General features: G+C 35.1%; 1 protein-coding gene across 1 annotated transcript; it reads left to right on the top strand.

The window, feature by feature from the left end:
* Window positions 1-1110: 1110 nt before the first annotated feature.
* On the top strand, window positions 1111-17673 carry vtga2.L (vitellogenin A2 L homeolog). Its single transcript, NM_001159281.1, has 35 exons — window positions 1111-1150; window positions 1364-1384; window positions 1465-1616; window positions 2329-2580; window positions 2746-2907; window positions 3001-3149; window positions 3742-3892; window positions 4009-4166; window positions 4633-4798; window positions 5372-5497; window positions 6411-6629; window positions 6850-7073; window positions 7382-7479; window positions 7591-7715; window positions 7832-7933; window positions 8019-8138; window positions 8512-8701; window positions 8779-8872; window positions 9029-9214; window positions 10322-10469; window positions 10753-10969; window positions 11056-11228; window positions 11320-11892; window positions 12021-12071; window positions 13104-13184; window positions 13275-13484; window positions 13581-13723; window positions 14506-14644; window positions 14795-14930; window positions 15011-15197; window positions 15431-15525; window positions 15618-15715; window positions 16362-16521; window positions 16811-16972; window positions 17558-17673. The coding sequence occupies exons 1-35, from the start codon at window positions 1111-1113 to the stop codon at window positions 17671-17673; spliced, it is 5424 nt and encodes a 1807-aa protein (NP_001152753.1).
* The last annotated feature ends 2458 nt before the right edge of the window (window positions 17674-20131 follow it).

Genomic DNA, 20131 nt, shown 5'->3' on the forward strand with positions numbered 1-20131 from the left:
CTAGGTACTGCTTTATTATTACAGATAAAAAATTGGATTATTTGGATAAAATTAAGTCTATGAGAGACGGAATTCTGAGTTTTCTGGATAACGGATTTCCGGATATTGGATCCCTACCTGTATTTCCCCCTGTGATTTTGTGGGTTTTCTCCAGGAAGTCTGGTTTCCCTGACACACTCCAAAAGTATACAGACAGGTGACATGGTTCCTTATAAGAATGACAAAAACGTGTGTGTGAATGTGATAAGGAGCTTAGATTGTAAGCTTCGCCGAGACAAGAACTGATGTAAATGATATATAATATCTGTAAAGCACTGCAGAATGTGTTAGGCCTGTAATAAAGATTGATACTAAACAACATGCTTTGCTCAGTATTCTTAACAACTGTGTCTGTCACATTCAAAAGTATTAGTACCCCAACCCATTTTTATATTATATACCTACTGCCCAGAGTGCCCTCTGAACCTGAAAGTCTCTTACTATGTAGGCATGTTCTATCTGGGAAAATAAATAGGGTTATCTTTTTTATTTGAACATTTTATATAGCTTTATTATAGCTATTATTTATAGCTTAAAGATTAAAAAAGCTGTCAATTCTCTTATCTTATGTATTTTAAATTCATTTTAGAGAATGAAAATAAGTGTATTCATGTTGAAATAAAAATCAAACTTTTTTTGGACATCAAAATGTGTTTTTTACTGGGACTTTTGTTCATAAAATAGTTTTCTGCATAGCCTCTTTGATTAGATTAACTGTCCAAAGTCAGGTCACAGTGACCTGATCAAAGTTAATGTAACCTCAACCTGGACAAAGCTACTAGTTTTGAAATCAGAAATTAAATTAATTAATAATAATTTTATTAGACATATTACATTTTTTTTTACATTTTATTGGTTAAAATTCATTGTCATATAAATAAAGCAAAAATTCACATCAAATATAAATCTGTTTATGCTGTTTGATGCAGAATAGATATGGTGAGGTAATTGTTTACACAACCTGATAACAGTACTGGAATGAGCCAAAATCACACATCTAAAGATCACGTGTTACAGATTTTCCTGCAATAAATATGGCAGGCTTTTCTGGGTTCAGTGTTCACCATCACCATGAAGGGAATCGTCCTAGCACTTTTGCTCGCATTAGCGGGTAAGTACAGAAAGTGCAGAGCCGAGATTACACGCCATCAGAACTTCTGCCAACTTTGAACCTCAAGGATAAAATACTTCCTGAGCTCTACCATATAGACCTGCCTTGCATTAAATATAATAGCAAATGCGAATGAGCACTGCTTTGATAATATAGTTTTCTTTCAGCAGAAACTTTCATTATGTCACATTTTGCTTTTTCTTTCCTTCCCAGGCTCTGAAAGAACTCACATAGGTAAGTGCTTGCTTTAGTTACCAAATGCAATTTTAAATTCTGCATGGTACTGACCATTCTTGTGCATTTGTCTATTTTAGAGCCTGTGTTCAGTGAAAGCAAGATATCTGTGTATAACTATGAAGCTGTCATACTGAATGGATTTCCTGAAAGTGGTTTGTCCCGGGCTGGTATTAAAATTAACTGCAAAGTTGAGATCAGCGCCTATGCTCAGAGGTCATACTTCCTAAAGGTAAGTACCATTTGCCCCTATTTTAAAAAAGAAAAAAAAAACCACATGGTCACCCCTAATTAGTGATGTAAACACTTAAAATTGATTAGTCTGTTCGTTATTCATATGATAGCACCATAATATCTGAACATACAAAAAGGCAGTGCAGCACAGCTACAATGTATGAAGCCGATATTTTAATTTCAGTTAACATGAAATACTAGGCAACTGGCACATATACAGTAATTGTTTATATTTAATACAGCATTTCTATATGATCATACTCTTTTTATTTAAAAGGAAAATACATTATTTTAAAAATAATGTGGGAATGCAAACATCAACCATGAATGCACTCCCCTTTGTACATAGCTCATATATTTAAAAATGGGCACATACAAAGGCATGAAGTAAGAAGCAAAGTAGCTATACGTATTACCTTTACAATGTAATTAGAAACATTTTGTTAAAGTTCAGTTAAATACGTGCGCACCGATTGGGACTGTTACTTGTACCAAGTGTCAGTGATGTATAATACATAATAATGATTTTGTTGCATATGCGACTGAATTTTAGGCAGCCAATAGTTAATTTGGTTTGTGTTATTTGAAGTAGAAACATATTGCTTGGGTTTTTTTGAGATATAAATCTACTGTTTTAGGGCATATTTCACCTAATTTCCCCCACCAAAATTACATGTACTAAATACATGATCATTTATATTCTCCTTTAGATCCAGTCCCCAGAAATAAAGGAGTACAATGGTGTCTGGCCCAAAGACCCGTTCACTCGATCCTCAAAGCTGACTCAAGCTCTTGCAGAACAGCTCACCAAACCAGCAAGGTTTGAATACAGCAATGGGCGAGTTGGAGACATTTTTGTTGCTGATGACGTTTCTGATACTGTCGCAAATATCTATAGAGGAATTCTGAATCTGCTGCAGGTCACCATAAAGAAATCCCAGGATGTGTATGACCTTCAAGAGGTTAGTGTAAACATATAAATATTGTAATGATATTACTGAAATTCTGCACTCCTGCTGCTAGCCAGAAACCTGTAAAACACAAATTAAAATATGAATTTACTCTTCATCTATGCTTCTGCTTTAACAAGAATCCTTACAGTTGTTGTATTGTACTCTGTTCCACAGTCTAGTGTTGGTGGCATCTGTCACACAAGATATGTGATTCAAGAAGACAAGAGAGGAGACCAGATTAGAATAATCAAGTCTACAGACTTCAATAATTGTCAAGACAAAGTGTCCAAAACCATTGGTCTTGAGTTGGCCGAATTCTGCCACTCTTGTAAACAGGTATCCAATATTTTCAAAGACTTTTGCTAATTTCACAAGAACACCTAAAAAACATTCTAAAAATGCAATGCATATAATTAATTTCTTGTGCAGCTGAATAGAGTCATACAAGGGGCTGCAACTTACACATATAAACTGAAGGGCAGAGATCAGGGTACTGTTATCATGGAAGTCACAGCTCGACAGGTCCTCCAAGTTACGCCATTTGCTGAACGCCATGGAGCTGCTACAATGGAATCAAGGTGAGTGTTGTGTACATCCATTCTCTGATATTTTAAAGAGGGATTCGGTTAAATAGAATTGTTAAAGCAGAGTAGTTCATGGTTTTTTAAAAAAAAATGCTTCTTGCAGTCATACAAATACACAATATTTACCATAAAAAAAATATTTATATATATAAGCACATTCATTTTACAGCGCTGCACAATTTGTTGGTGCTCTAAAAATACATGCTAATAATAATGTTAATAATAATAATAATAATAATAATATATATATATATATATATATTGAGAGAGAGAGAGAGAGAGAGAGAGAGAGAGAGAGAGAGAGAGAGAGAGAGAGAGAGAGAGCTTGGAAGAGCCATGTGCACACACTGCATTGATGTATGTATTGATGTTAGAAGTCCTGGTGCCGACAAAGTATTATATATACAAAATTGAAAAAATGCTGTTGCACACAGGGACTTATAAATGGAGAAAAAATATCTTTATTGCATGATCAGCGTTTCGGCCCTTGCTGGATTTAGGATTGTGCATTATTAGAAGTAATATAATTATGATGAATGTGTATGCCATCATGTTATGTTCCATTCTGTTGTTCATTAATACTCAGGCAAGTACTTGCATGGGTTGGAAGCAAAAGTGGCCAACTGACTCCTCCCCAAATTCAGCTTAAGAACCGTGGAAACCTTCACTATCAGTTTGCATCAGAACTGCACCAAATGCCAATCCATTTAATGAAGACCAAGAGCCCAGAAGCTCAGGTATGCTTAGTTTAATCAATGCTCCACTTACATTAAAGTGTATCAGTTATCAATTCACACAAAAGGAAAACAATATAAGTAGTATTTTGACTTGTTTTTCCCTATTTCCACACCAGGCAGTGGAAGTCTTGCAGCACCTGGTACAGGACACACAGCAGCATATACGTGAAGATGCCCCAGCCAAGTTCCTCCAACTAGTCCAGCTTCTGCGTGCGTCCAACTTTGAAAATCTTCAGGCACTTTGGAAACAGTTTGCACAAAGAACTCAGTATAGGTTAGTAGCTTGACCCCCATATGTCCCAAAAAGCACAAAGTTTGCCCAATGCAGTAACCCATAGCAATCAATAAGATTTTCTTTTAAACATTTGACAAGTAAATGTTATCAGCTGATTGGCTGCTATTGGCTGCGTTTTGACCTGTAGCAAACTTTGGACATTTTATTACATCACCCCACAGTGTTTTATTGTTTAATGCTTCTCTGCAAGTTATTTATCAGTTCCATGATGAAAAATAAGTCAGATAGAAACCCATTTTGCTACTCAAGGATTCAACTGAGGTATAACTATGGTCACTTATCTATACAGAAAAATATACGAAGAAGCAATAATGTTGGCATATAATGGGCTATGCTTTTACGCTATGCAATCCATGTGAAGGAAAATACCAGGAGAATAAAAGCTACTTATGAATGGGGTATATTGTCCAACTAAGAAAACTATTATTATAACAATTTTTTGTAGACGCTGTTTGCTTGATGCTCTCCCTATGGCTGGTACAGTGGATTGTCTGAAGTTCATCAAACAACTTATTCATAATGAGGAGCTGACTACTCAGGAGGCAGCAGTTCTAATTACCTTTGCAATGCGTTCTGCTAGGCCAGGCCAGCGGAACTTCCAGATCTCTGCTGTAAGTCTTACTATACATAACTCTGCTAGTCTTATAGAATTTGTTTTTATATTTGAAGCACCACAATGCAGCATAGTCATTTATCCAATTAAGCAATCACTATACTTTTCCTCCTGCTGTTTTACTATATTTCAGTGCATGCAAATACAGACAAAGTAGTGAATCATTTATTATTATTTATTTATTCAATTTCATATAAAAAATAGGAAATGCTTATAAACTACATTCACTTTCAAGCAGTAAGTAGTGTAGAACAGCACTAAACCAATTTGGTTAATGCAACTTTAGATTTATATGAATTAACTGACCATGTGACAAAAGGAGCAATACCTAAAGAAAACAGTGCTGCAACTAAGATCACCTCTAGGGTAGGTATTAAATGGGGTACTTAAATTACAATTAATAATGCCATGTTAGGTAGGCACATTGACACTTTTTATTGCTGACTGACACAGCAGCAAAACTTCTTCTTATGTGATATATATATATATATATATATATATATATATATATATATATATATATATATATATATATATATATATATATTTCCCTCTATGTTTTATTTTATAGGATTTAGTACAAGATTCAAAAGTACAGAAATATTCCACAGTACACAAAGCTGCTATCCTTGCCTACGGAACCATGGTGAGAAGGTACTGTGATCAGTTATCAAGCTGCCCTGAACATGCACTGGAGGTAAGGATTCACTTTCACTAAAATGTACTGTATCTAATAAAAAATACTGTGAAAAATAATTAATTAAAGGGGTAATTACCCCAGATATAACCAAAATCAAACAATTTAGCAGTAGTCTTCCATAGGCCTAGACTCCAGTTCTAATAATACCTCCCATAGCCCCATAGAGAAGTAGAATCACCGATATCTGCAAGACTTTGCCAGAATTCGGGTCTTGGATGTAGAAGAAATTATGTCATGTAGTTGGTACATGTAGTTATGGCCAACATTACAGGGAACATCAAATGAGTGACAGTTACTGCTTTCTCTTTCAATATTTTTTATTAGCATTTCACAAAACAGATACACAGGCAGTCATATGCCATCAGAGAAAAAACAGTACAATGATGTAAAGGTCACATGTGCAAAAACAGGTTCAGGAGACAGTTACTGCTTTCAACAGCAAATACCTTTACAAATAATGGATAACAAATTATCAAACTTTTTTTTACATTAAACTTTATTGAAATGTGCCTAGAAATAAATGTACTTTATTTTGCCAAATGTTATATTTGGGTTTACTTCTACTTCTGGGTTTACCTATGAAGAAATATTTACAATATGCAGTATTTACAATATACAATATAGCTTGATCATTTAAAGACTGAATGAGTTGAAAGAAAACAATGTTACTTTGGCACAGAATCTCACTATTTCAGATTTTATTGGCAATGTTGATCAAAAAAGCAATTATGTTGTTGGAGTTGTCCCGGTGATAAAAATAAAGGATGTATAAATACATGTAAGACACAGAATCCACAATATATCCTATATAAAAATATATCTGATATTTTTTTTTAAATTGTGTTTGTTGAAAAATGTTATTTAGGTTTTGTCAGAATGGTCCTCTTAACTGCTGTGGATTTTGTTTTAGCCCCTTCACGAATTAGCTGCTGAAGCTGCCAACAAAGGCCACTATGAAGACATTGCTCTGGCTCTGAAAGCTCTAGGTAATGCTGGACAGCCTGAAAGTATTAAGCGGATCCAGAAATTCCTGCCCGGATTTTCCTCCAGTGCTGATCAACTTCCTGTCAGAATTCAGACTGATGCTGTGATGGCCCTGAGGAACATAGCCAAGGAAGACCCGCGTAAAGTAAGATACTCTATTCTATTCACTTTACAGATACAGCTTTAGTTTTACTTTATTAAGTAGATTTAGAAACCTTCCCCAATGTTTCTTTACTTTTTGATCCCACACTAAAAAGATTTATGAGTGGGTATCATAGGAATAAACATTTGTATGTTGAGAAATGAAGTAGATTTTGAAACCTTCCTAAATGTTAAAAACCACATTTGTGAAAACTTATTTTCAGGTTCAAGAAATCCTTCTTCAGATTTTCATGGACCGCGATGTTCGCACTGAAGTTCGTATGATGGCATGTTTGGCTTTGTTTGAGACTAGGCCTGGTCTGGCAACAGTGACTGCCATTGCAAATGTGGCAGCAAGAGAGAGCAAAACCAACCTTCAGCTTGCAAGCTTCACCTTCTCCCAAATGAAGGCACTATCAAAAAGCAGTGTACCTCACCTGGAACCACTGTAAGTACAAAGCAACAATGAAAGCAGTTTATTGGTAGGCATTTAGTGCAATCTTTCATCTCCATCATCATTTTTCCAAGTTTGTAGTTCTTCATATTTCCAATAACATGTCAGTGAATGTCTCAAAATGACTTAATGTTAAAATAAGGCCCTGATTCTTGCAGTATTCCATGGGAGTTGTATTTGGGCTCCAGATTAACTTTTGTTTTCTAAATATTAAGAATGGAAATGTAAAATGATTTTTTTAACCTACATGCTTTATATCATAATATATACAGTATGTATATTTAGAATTTTCTTGCATTTAGGGCGGCGGCATGCAGTGTTGCTCTTAAGATTTTAAATCCAAGCCTTGACAACCTGGGATACCGATACAGCAAAGTAATGCGGGTAGATACTTTCAAATGTAAGTAAATGCTAATTGTTTTGTATTGCATAATCAGTAGTTATAAAAATAGCCCTGTATTGCGCACAATGACTGCACCCTTAATAGACAAGGTTTTTCTTGTTTCTTCAGACAATCTAATGGCTGGTGCTGCTGCTAAAGTCTTCATTATGAACAGTGCCAATACAATGTTCCCAGTTTTCATTCTCGCTAAATTCCGAGAGTACACGTCTTTAGTAGAGAATGACGACATAGAGGTAAACTTTATGCTGCTTTTATTGCTACCTTCAAACAGATGAACAGAATGATTCATTGAATCTGTGTCAGACATACAACATTTCACTTATTTTATATTTTTTTTGTTCACCTCTAGATTGGAATAAGGGGAGAAGGAATAGAAGAATTTCTTAGAAAACAAAACATTCAGTTTGCTAATTTCCCCATGCGCAAGAAAATCTCACAAATTGTGAAATCCGTAAGTATTTACATTTTGCCCAATGATCTGTTTTTTATTATGCCAAAATGAATTTGGTGACCTAAATTCTTATTTATTCTTCCAGCTGCTGGGATTTAAGGGGCTGCCTTCTCAAGTGCCTCTGATATCCGGCTATATCAAACTTTTTGGCCAAGAAATTGCCTTCACTGAACTCAATAAAGAAGTCATTCAAAATACTATCCAGGTAGGTAATGTTAATAATTTATCTTCAGTATATATACCTGATTTTTTTAATTGTGTTACTTTGTAAATAACTTACAGTGAAATATACAACTTATTTACCAAGCTTTTTACTTATTGTCATCACATACTTGCTCCTTTCTATTATAATAGCATTTAGTTTTCACATTAAATAATTGGTACTGCTTTGTAATTGGGAACAATATTGACCCCAGTCACAAATGCTGGAGCACTAAGGGGTGCCCTTTGTGTTCATTCAAGAAATATAATATATTATTATATTCTAATAACAACTGGTTACCCTCTTTATTAATGTATTACAATGAAAGTCTAAAACTATGCATGCTCTGTTTAAAAAACTTTTTTTTACACACCAGGCACTGAATCAGCCAGCAGAGAGACACACTATGATTAGAAATGTGCTGAACAAGCTTCTCAATGGAGTAGTAGGACAATATGCCCGACGGTGGATGACTTGGGAGTATCGACACATCATTCCAACGACTGTAGGTTTGCCAGCTGAGCTCAGTTTATACCAGTCCGCCATTGTCCATGCAGCTGTCAACAGTAAGTCTTTATCTGGTTAAACTTTTTTCTCTGATGATTTCGTTGTCTGTGTATTATTGCTTATGTTTCAATTTCAGGTGATGTAAAGGTTAAACCTACCCCATCAGGAGATTTTAGTGCAGCTCAACTATTAGAGTCCCAAATCCAATTAAATGGAGAGGTGAAGCCTAGGTAATTAAAACTGTTACATTATACATTCTTGTAGTATAGATATACTAAAGCATGTTATTGTCTAAGAAATAGAAATATCTGAATAGTTATCAATGCTATGTCTCATTTTATTGCTTTGATTTTCTCATCTTTATATTTTTTACATTTTACCGACAGTGTTCTAGTTCATACAGTGGCTACAATGGGAATAAACAGTCCCCTATTCCAGGCAGGAATTGAATTCCATGGCAAAGTGCATGCACATCTACCAGCTAAGTTCACTGCCTTTCTGGATATGAAAGACAGAAACTTTAAAATAGAAACGCCTCCATTTCAACAAGAAAACCACCTGGTTGAAATTAGGTATTTTGTTCATTTTTCAATCATGGTTATGGCATAATTAATAATTATAATAATAATTTAATATTATATAATATATTAAATGTATGCTCTTTCTTGACAAGTTAATTTTTTTGACAGCCCATAACTGGTACAGTTGTTTCTTCTTAAAGAAATAAAATGAATAAACTTTAAATAATTCATTTTCTACTCAGAAATTGATTGACTTCCCTGATGTGTATTTTGCAAAATCGACATACAAATGTTTTATAAAAAATGACCGATTTCTGGAAGGGATTGAAGGGATTCTGTCATGATTTTTATGATTTATTTTTTATTTCTAAATGACACTGTTTACACTGCAAATAATTCACTCTACAATATAAAATTTTATTCTTGAACCAGCAAGTGTATTATTTTTAGCTGTAATATTGGTGTGTAGGCAGCCATCTCAGGTCATTTTGCCTGGTCATTTGCTTTCCGAAAGAAAAGATCGAACTGCTTTCTGGCAGGCTGCTGTTCTTTCTCCTATTCAATGTAACTGAGTGTGTCTCAGTGGGACATGGATTTTACTATTGAGTGCTGTTCTTAGATCTACCAGGCAGCTGTTATCTCGTGTTAGGTAGCTGCTATCTAGTTACCTTCCCATTGTTCTGCTCATGGGCTGTTGGGGGGGGAAAGGGAGGGACGGGGATGATATCACTCCAACTTGCAGTGCAGCAGTAAAGAGTGACTGTTTTATCAGAGCACAATTCACATGACTGGGGGCAGCTAGGAAAAATGACAATGTGTCTAGCCCCATGTCAGATTTCAAAATTAAATATAAAAAAATCTTTTTGCTCTTTTAAAAAAATGGATTTCTGTGCAGAATTCTGCTGGAGCAGCACTATTAACTGATGCATTTTGAAAAAAAACATGTTTTCCCATGACAGTATCCCTTTAAGATGCTTTATACACATCATATACATAGCAAGCCTGTAACAGGCTTGTCATTGACAATATGATTTCAATTTGGTTTTTTGGTGGATATGTTTTATAAGTATGGCACAACAGTTTTAGATGTTCATTTATAATTTTGATGGCTTGGTCACAGTTCTCAAATCCAGACTCATTGATGTTTCCTTTGTCTAGAGCACAGACCTTTGCTTTTACAAGAAATATAGCGGATCTGGATTCTGCAAGGAAGACTCTTGTGGTGCCCAGAAATAATGAACAAAACATTCTGAAAAAACACTTTGAAACGACTGGAAGAACTTCAGCAGAAGGAGCTAGTATGATGGTAACTGACATAAAAAAGCACTGTAGTTATGTCAATTATTACAGTATCTACTCAATTGAACCACATATTTATTACATATAAACATGTACAGTATAATGTATAAAATCCTAATAATTTAGGGTTGTGGAAGAGAAGGTTATCTATAATTGAACCAACAATAAATTACAAGCACATAGAAAGAAGAAGAATTCCAACATTGGTATACAAAAATCACAATGATATATATATTGATCATTATCTTGTTAATTTCAATTTCTTCACACTACTTTTTCATTTATTCCAGGAGGACTCTTCAGAAATGGGACCCAAGAAGTATTCTGCAGAACCTGGACATCACCAATATGCACCTAATATCAACTCATACGATGCCTGCACTAAATTCTCTAAAGCTGGAGTCCATTTATGCATCCAGTGCAAAACCCACAATGCTGCATCTCGCAGAAATACCATCTTTTACCAAGCTGTTGGGGAGCATGATTTTAAACTTACAATGAAGCCAGGTATACAAATATTGATCTGTATAATTTAGTCTACACTGCTAATGTCTAGTGATACCTTGTGTGACTTTTTTATGTAATTTTACCAGCTCACACTGAAGGAGCAATTGAAAAACTACAGTTGGAAATAACAGCTGGGCCAAAAGCAGCTTCAAAAATAATGGGCTTGGTAGAAGTTGAAGGAACAGAAGGTGAACCGATGGATGAAACTGCAGTTACAAAGAGGCTAAAGATGATTCTTGGAATAGATGAAAGTAGAAAGGTAAGTTCTCATTTATTCAAATTATTTAAGTTTTAGTATTAAATGTGTAATAAATAAAAGTATTTTCACTTCATTTTTGCTGTTTCCACAGGACACAAATGAGACTGCACTTTATCGCTCAAAACAAAAGAAAAAAAACAAAATACACAACAGACGACTTGATGCTGAAGTTGTAGAAGCTAGAAAGCAACAATCGTCATTATCTAGTTCTTCATCATCTTCTTCATCATCTTCATCCTCTTCTTCGTCTTCTTCATCATCTTCATCCTCATCTTCCCCATCATCCTCCTCGTCCTCTTCATACAGTAAAAGATCTAAAAGGAGAGAGCATAATCCTCATCATCAGAGGGAGTCCAGTAGCAGTAGCAGTCAGGAGCAGAACAAAAAAAGGAATTTGCAGGAGAATAGAAAGCATGGCCAAAAGGGAATGAGTAGCAGCAGTAGCAGTAGCAGCAGCAGTAGCAGCAGTAGTAGCAGCAGCAGTAGCAGCAGCAGCAGTAGCAGCAGTAGCAGTGAGGAAAATAGACCCCACAAGAATAGACAGCATGATAATAAACAAGCAAAAATGCAGTCTAATCAGCATCAACAGAAGAAGAACAAATTTTCTGAAAGCAGCAGCAGTAGTAGCAGTAGCAGCAGCAGTGAAATGTGGAACAAGAAGAAGGTACAGTTAAAAAAACTTCTACCAATAAACATTTTACCAACCAACTTGTAGTTATGTGAATGTATGTCTATCTGATATCTAACCTAACCACTTCCATGATGTTTAATGAAGCATTTTTATACCTTCAGCATCATCGAAACTTCTATGACCTCAATTTCAGGAGAACAGCAAGGACAAAAGTGAGTTTATTTAATTAGTGCTATTGCTAGTTAAACTGAAAGAAATCCCATAGTCTACAAGTTAAACTGAAAACCCACCATGCTAGGAGTGCAATGCAGGGTTTTCAAATTAGCATATGTAGAGCGTGGAAGTGGACCCACTAGAAAATGCATTATGGTTGAGGAGAAATGTCCTCATTCATATGCAAAGCAGAAGGAATTCTGGGCAGAAATCCCAGGATAGCTCATAAAATTTCCATTTACTGGAATACGCTTGACACTGAGTCTCACCCACAAGATGAGCCACAATATAGGCAAAACTGGTTTGCATTTGGGAATCTGATCATCATACTGCCCATTGCTGCACTTAAAAATCAAGTGGGTGAGTCTCTGTCTAAAGGGTATTACATGTAAATGGAAAAATGTTGGAACAATCCTGTGCTTCCTCCCCAGAATTCCTTCTGCTTTGCATAAGAAAAAGGATGTCTCTATTCAACCAAAATGCTTTTCTAGTTGTCCACTATCGTAATCACTGAATCAGACAAATTTGCTCATTTTGGTGACCTCTCCAAAAAGCACATTTTGCTCATGGATGGTATATTTCTGACCAGCATTTTTAAGCGAGCTGAGACCCTCTTGAACCTCCTGTCATTTGCTTTAATTAAAATTACCTATCACCACAAAGAAAAACAAACCTACCAAAAGTTAGAGAATGAAAGCAAATACCTGATTGGGTGCTACTGGCAACTGCACTTGTGTAAATTAACACATATGATAATAAATGAGCACTTGTGCCGTGCACCTGATGTTGTCTATTCTTGCATTAATTAGAAGACCTAATGCATAAAAAGACCCCTTATTTGCAAAAACCCTGGGCTTCAAGTAGGTTAGAAAATAGGCCCCTTACGTGTACTTTCCATACTCTTAAGATGTAAAAAATAATGGCTAAGACTTAGTGTGACTCAGCTTTGTTACTGATGTTGTACTATAATTAAAATGTAGTGATATATACCATTCTCATTTTAATACCACATTTTAAACAAATGCTTTCAGGGTACTGAACACAGAGGGTCACGTTTGTCATCTTCTTCAGAAAGTTCTTCATCAAGCAGTGAAAGTGCTTACAGGCACAAAGTGAGTCTTTCATCGCAATGATATCAGAATGTCTCACTTGTTACTTTGGGGAAATTCATAACTAAAATGTTTTTCTGTCCTGTATTTTAGGCAAAATTCTTGGGTGACAAAGAGCCCCCAGTGCTGGTAGTTACTTTTAAGGCTGTGCGGAATGATAACACCAAGCAAGGATACCAGATGGTTGTCTATCAGGAGTACCATTCTTCTAAGCAACAAATTCAGGCTTATGTTATGGACATATCCAAAACTAGATGGGCAGCTTGTTTTGATGCTGTTGTAGTTAACCCACATGAAGCTCAGGTAATGTCTATATGACATTAATTCTTATTCATTAATAAACAATAAACCAATTTAGGTGTGTACAGTATAAGGTTTCATTGTCATCCATTTATATAGGCAAGTCTTAAATGGGGCCAGAATTGCCAAGATTACAAGATCAATATGAAGGCTGAAACTGGTAATTTTGGAAATCAACCAGCACTGAGGGTGACTGCTAACTGGCCTAAAATTCCATCCAAATGGAAGTCAACTGGCAAAGTGTAAGTTTATAAAATGTTCATACTATGTTCATACTGTGCATCCTAGTAAAAAAGATAAGGGGACACAAAATGTTAACTAACCTATCAAACATAGTCCTGTAAGGCTTCAATTACCAGTAAGTCTTTGTGCAAAGCTACATTTCAGCAAGAAGAAGCAAAACAATTGTATTTTTGCACTTATTTGTAAAATGTCTAATGTCCATTTTGTTTACATAAGAAGCTGAAAACACAAAAAATAATCCATTCACAGTCTCAATGTCAGGTCAAAATTCATAAATTTTTTAAAAATGGTTGACTTAAACCAGCCATATTATTTAAATAGATATCTACCAATTTAGGTTCAAATATTAGTATCAACACATAGGGGCACATTTACTTAGCTGGAGTGAAGGATTCAAATGCAAAAAACTTCGAATTTCGAAGTGTTTTTTTGGCTACTTCCACCATCGACTACGACTTCGAATCAAACGATTCAGACTAAAAATCATTCGACTATTCGACCATTCTTTAAAAAAAACTTTGACTACCTACTTTGCCACCTAAAACCTACCAAACCTCAATGTTAGCCTATGGGGAAGGTCCCCATAGGCTTTCCTTGCTTTTTTTGGTCGAAGAAAAATCGTTCGATTGATGGATTAAAATCCTTTGAATCATTCAAATTGCGGTAAATCCTATAACAGTCGAATATCGAGGGTTAATTAACCCTCGATATTCGACCCTATGTAAATCTGCCCCATAATGATATAGATTGGATTTGCTTACAGTGATCTTTTTCAATTCAGGGTTGGTGAATATGTCCCTGGAGCAATGTATATGATGGGATTCCAAGGTGAATACAAAAGGAACTCTCAACGTCAAGTGAAACTTGTCTTTGCCCTATCTTCACCCAGAACATGTGACGTTGTAATCCGCATACCCAGGGTAATTACATAATATTTGCTATCAAATATTATCATGTAAGGGTCTGGATCTATTAACTGGACAGTATTTATCATTGGATTGTAAAATGAAGAACATTTTAAAGCAATTGTGTTTTATTGCTTTATTTATACTTGTGTGTTTAAATTGTAGCTTACAGTGTACTATAGGGCCTTGAGACTTCCAGTGCCAATTCCTGTCGGACACCATGCAAAAGAAAATGTATTACAGACCCCAACATGGAATATATTTGCTGAAGCTCCCAAATTAATAATGGACTCCATACAAGGTGAGCCAAGTGATGTTACCGATCATTATGTATTCATTAATATAGATCAGTATTTTATGCTTTTATGCCTTCATTTCCAGGTGAATGCAAAGTAGCCCAAGATCAAATCACAACCTTCAATGGTGTAGATTTGGCTTCTGCTTTGCCTGAAAACTGCTACAATGTCCTGGCCCAAGACTGCAGCCCTGAGATGAAATTTATGGTTTTGATGAGAAACTCAAAAGAGTCTCCTAATCACAAAGATATTAATGTCAAGCTTGGCGAATAGTAAGTGGGAAATAAGTACTGTACTGTACAGTATAGTACTGAATTGTATCTTTTTAACACACTGTGCTAGTAAATTTTACATTTGACATTTCTGGATGTTGTGTACAAATATTTGTGTACATATAAAAAATATAAGGTTATATGTATACATTTAGTCAGCATTTCTATTCCAGCTTCTACCAATATTTTTTTTTGGCTACAGAATTTAAACATGCTTTCTAATTCTTAAACAGTGATATAGATATGTACTACTCAGCTGACGCCTTTAAGATGAAGATCAACAACTTAGAAGTATCAGAAGAACATCTCCCATACAAATCATTTAACTGTAAGAGCATTCATTTATTTGTTCAACTAAAGAAAGTGGTTAATTATTCTCAAACAGTTTAAAATATCATGCTCTTTATTTCCTGGTTTCAGATCCTACTGTTGAGATTAAGAAGAAAGGCAATGGCGTGTCATTATCTGCATCGGAATATGGCATTGATTCACTTGACTATGATGGACTGACATTCAAGGTATTTGTGATTAAGTAATGATGACAAGGTCATGTAGAATGTCATTTAGTGGCAGGATATCTCAGCCCTAGGATATAGAACCACTAGCTATTAAATTATATATTTTTTGTTTTGGGGGGGTGAAAAATCTACAATGTTTGGTGTCTAGAAGCTCTTGGGTCATGATGCAAAATTTTTCCTTTAACTTTAAATCCACTGTGCTTAAATAGGAGAGAAACCCTATAAATAACTGGGTATAGAAACATTTGTTCATATATTTATACTTCTCCAAACATTCTAAGAGTGCAACCAACCACATACCTTGCATTAGTAGTGCAAATAATATGCTATTCAGTAGTTTTATACATTGTTTTAAACATCATTAAAACTTTTCACAGGTTATTACACAATTGCATTACAATGATTTGTTGAAATTATTTACCCACTGTATCATTGGAATAACTAGAAGGATTATAAAGAATTATTATTATTGTTATTGTTAGTATTTACAATTTAGACCATTATTTTACAGGCTGGAAAGCACAAAGTCAAATTTTACAAAATGACTTGCTTTTTCTTCAGTGCCAATATGCATAGAGGACTTTATATAGTTTCATTATGGTGCACAGTATGTAATGCATCTACAAGATCCTTTTATCTTTTACAGTTCAGACCAACAATATGGATGAAAGGCAAGACTTGTGGAATCTGTGGACACAATGATGATGAAAGTGAAAAAGAACTTCAGATGCCAGATGGTTCTGTGGCCAAAGATCAAATGAGATTTATTCATTCATGGATTCTTCCTGCAGAGTCCTGCTCTGAAGGTATTTATCAAATTAAGGTATTATATTATGGATTATAATTGAATAACGGAGCACCGAAAAGGACATCCATTAGTTAAAAATCACACTTTATTCCCAAACATTAAAAACATCTCTGCATACAGGACATTTGGCCATCCTCGTTTCATGGCATTTCGCCACTTCTGACAAAGTTAAAGAAAGCATTTTGTAAGATTTTTGTATACGACATTCAGAAAATGCAAGAATACTCACTTGAATAATATTTATTTGCCACATTTTTTTTTTTACAAATAACAACTATTTTATTTAGGTTGCAACCTCAAACACACTCTTGTGAAACTTGAGAAAGCAATTGCAACTGATGGAGCAAAGGCCAAGTGCTATTCAGTTCAGCCTGTTTTGCGTTGTGCCAAAGGATGCTCTCCAGTTAAGACTGTTGAAGTGTCTACTGGTTTCCACTGTCTGCCCTCTGGTGAGTATGTATGTTGTTATTGATCACATGAATTGATGCAACTGTCAGTTTATTACAAGCAACTTATGTTACGGGCCATAGCTGAGAACAATAGTTATTAGACTTTTATAATAAACTGACCCTAACTAACTTTTTCTAGCACTGCCTATCTGAATGTTATTTATGGTACAGCCATGCTTTGATTCTACGTGGTTTTGGCAGTAGTTAAGTGAGCCAACTCTTAATATAGAATCAAGATACTAAGAATATTGTGGGTGTTAATTTATACATTGTGTAATTTATACATACAAGTGTAAACTTGCCATATTATTATTGGACCAGGCAGCAGGTGGGGCTTGTGTGGAATACAGCAGAAGCTGTTCAAAATCATCCAGAGTTAGACCATAATAGTAAAATAGCATAGGAAGCAAACTGCCTTTTTGTATAAAGGAAAACTGTTTCTTGCTTCAAACATTCAGTGAGTATGATGTTTATTTTGCCATCTGTAAAGAGGTAATTGTTCCATAATTACTTTACAAGGACTCTTCAATACCAGGCTATAAGACATACAGTATTAAGATTATAATGTATTTTTTTTAATTACAGACGTATCTCTGGATCTTCCTGAAGGACAAATAAGACTGGAAAAGTCTGAAGATTTCTCTGAAAAGGTTGAAGCCCACACCGCTTGTTCATGTGAGACATCTCCATGTGCAGCATAGATCAAGCAATCTTCTTACCTTATTTTCTGGCCTGATAATTAAAGTCTTCAGATTCATGAAGATAATTAATGTGTAACCTATAACCAACAATAACAAATGCATGAATTATGTTTGAGAATTAAACCTTTATATAATCTGTATATTGTAATACATTTCGAATAAAACTGTGCATTCAAATAGAATGTTTGACCTTGTCTTGTTTCTTTAAATATTGATGTTGTACATTCTGTTTAGAACATTTAATTCACGCACTGTGACACTCCTATATACAGCAGTCAAGCCATTAGTTTACAACTACAGACAATCTGAGATATTCCTATAGTTTTTGATAATTTACTCCATCAAATTCGTTCTTCTGAAACCTCTCTGGGGTTTACAAAACTGTGGAGCAGTATATACTGCTTTAAATCATAATTCCAGTTTAGAAAATGATTTACTGACATACTGCAGCTTTCCTTCTCCTACCTTAGAGTAATGGTCAGTGTCCCGCTCATTTCCATCTTTATTTCTTCAAGTAGAAAACTAACTAAATATAATATTTTTAAATGATATTAATTATATTCCTCTGCCTGTTTCTTTTACAATAAAAATGTCTCCTTTGAAAGACATCTAGGTCTTGAACCTAAAGTAATTTCCACTACATCTATGCCAGTTTTGCACAAGCATTTTTGCAAATATTTAACATGTAGAAACTAAAAATTGACTCAAACACGGATAAGGGTTTTCAAAGCATTCAATAAATAATGGCAGTAGAAAGTGCACCAAATTCATATGGTATAACATGATGGCACAGAAGTTTATTAGAAGTTGCCTATGAACTTGTCACACTGAGCAGAGACTTGTAGTTTTATAATATACTTCTGTTTATTTGTATACTGGTAATTTAATCAAGTTATGTGGTCAGCTCAAGCCCTATTCATTGAACTCATGTATACTGCACCTTTAATCCAACTGCACTTAGAATTCTGCAATACATATTATTTGTACATGGGACCAGTAGATTGTGCTAACTCCTTCTTATTATTTTATCTGATGCTGCTGTGTTAAACCTAATCAGGTCATAGCAAACCTAGCACCCAAGGAAGGGTGTATAAGAGCCTGTAGATCCGTGTTACAAGCTAGTGTTGCTTTTCATTTACAAGCAGACAGATGTGTTTAGCACATCTACTGCTCATGTTTTCAGTATACATGTAATACATTCAGTTTTCAATAAAATCATGCACTATAGTGGTGAATATCTGTTTTGAACACACATCCATGGAAGACAAACATTCTTGTGTCCAAGGTAAATATTTCCTAATCTTTCTCAAAGAAACAGGTAGGTATGTATGCATGCATATGGCACCCAATAATGAATTGCCTTAAGGTGCCATCATTTTTTTTCTTGCCATACAATATACAATTAAAGTACATTTTTTTACTCCTGCCTTCACTTTACTATCGAACATTAAGGGGCAGATTCACTAAGGGTCGAATTTCGAAGTAAAAAATACTTCGAAATTCGACCCTCGAATTGAAATCCTTCGACTTCGAATATCGAAGTTGAAGGATTTAGCGCTAAACGTTCGTTCGATCGATCGAAGGATTTTTCGTTCGATCGAACGATTAAATCCTTCGAATCGAACGATTCGAAGGATTTTAATCCAACGATCGAAGGAAAATCCTTCGATCAAAAAAAGCTTAGCAAGCCTATGGGGACCTTCGGTAGGTTTTATCTGCCGAAGTAGGGGGTCGAAGTTTTTTTTAAAGGGAAAGTACTTCGACTATCGAATGGTCGAATAGTCGAACGATTTTTCGTTCGAATCGTTCGAATCGAAGTCAAAGGTCGTAGTCGAAGGTCGAAGTAGCCCATTCGATGGTCGAAGTACCCAAAAAATACTTCGAAATTCGAAGTATTTTTCATTCGAATCCTTCACTCGAGCTTAGTGAATCGGCCCCCTAGTGACCCATCAACAAGCCTCAGCTGTCAATGGATAGTTATATTGCTATTAATTTGTGTAATTAATGTGTAATTGCCGACCTACAGAAAGGGGTGGCTTTTCTGTGAATGTAAACAATAAAGACAATAAACATGAATATATTTAGTGTACACATGAAAACATACAAATATATAATAATGTAAATAAAGCATTAGTAGATACAGTTTTCATATATGATGTTCTGTCTGTGTTACATAATGCCTAAATTTAAAACAGAGTTCTGTTGTTCTGTTGATAATGTTTGTAATTACATTATTTTAACCCTCTGGTTCATCATTCATAGACCCCAGGGGTGTCCCAGCCTGTGCTTTTTCCCCTTTGATAGAGTTGATTTTCTTTTAAATGGCCAGTGAGTAATGCCAGTGGAATCACTGAGAATTTAGCACATTTTTCTGCATACAACTGCTGCTTTGCAGATTAACTAGTGTGCACCTGTCAGTCTGTCTGGTTTGTTGCAGAATATAGTCCCTTGTTCTAGG

This window comes from Xenopus laevis, chromosome 4L (assembly GCF_017654675.1).
Source record: "Xenopus laevis strain J_2021 chromosome 4L, Xenopus_laevis_v10.1, whole genome shotgun sequence".
Taxonomy (NCBI): Eukaryota; Metazoa; Chordata; class Amphibia; order Anura; family Pipidae; genus Xenopus; species Xenopus laevis.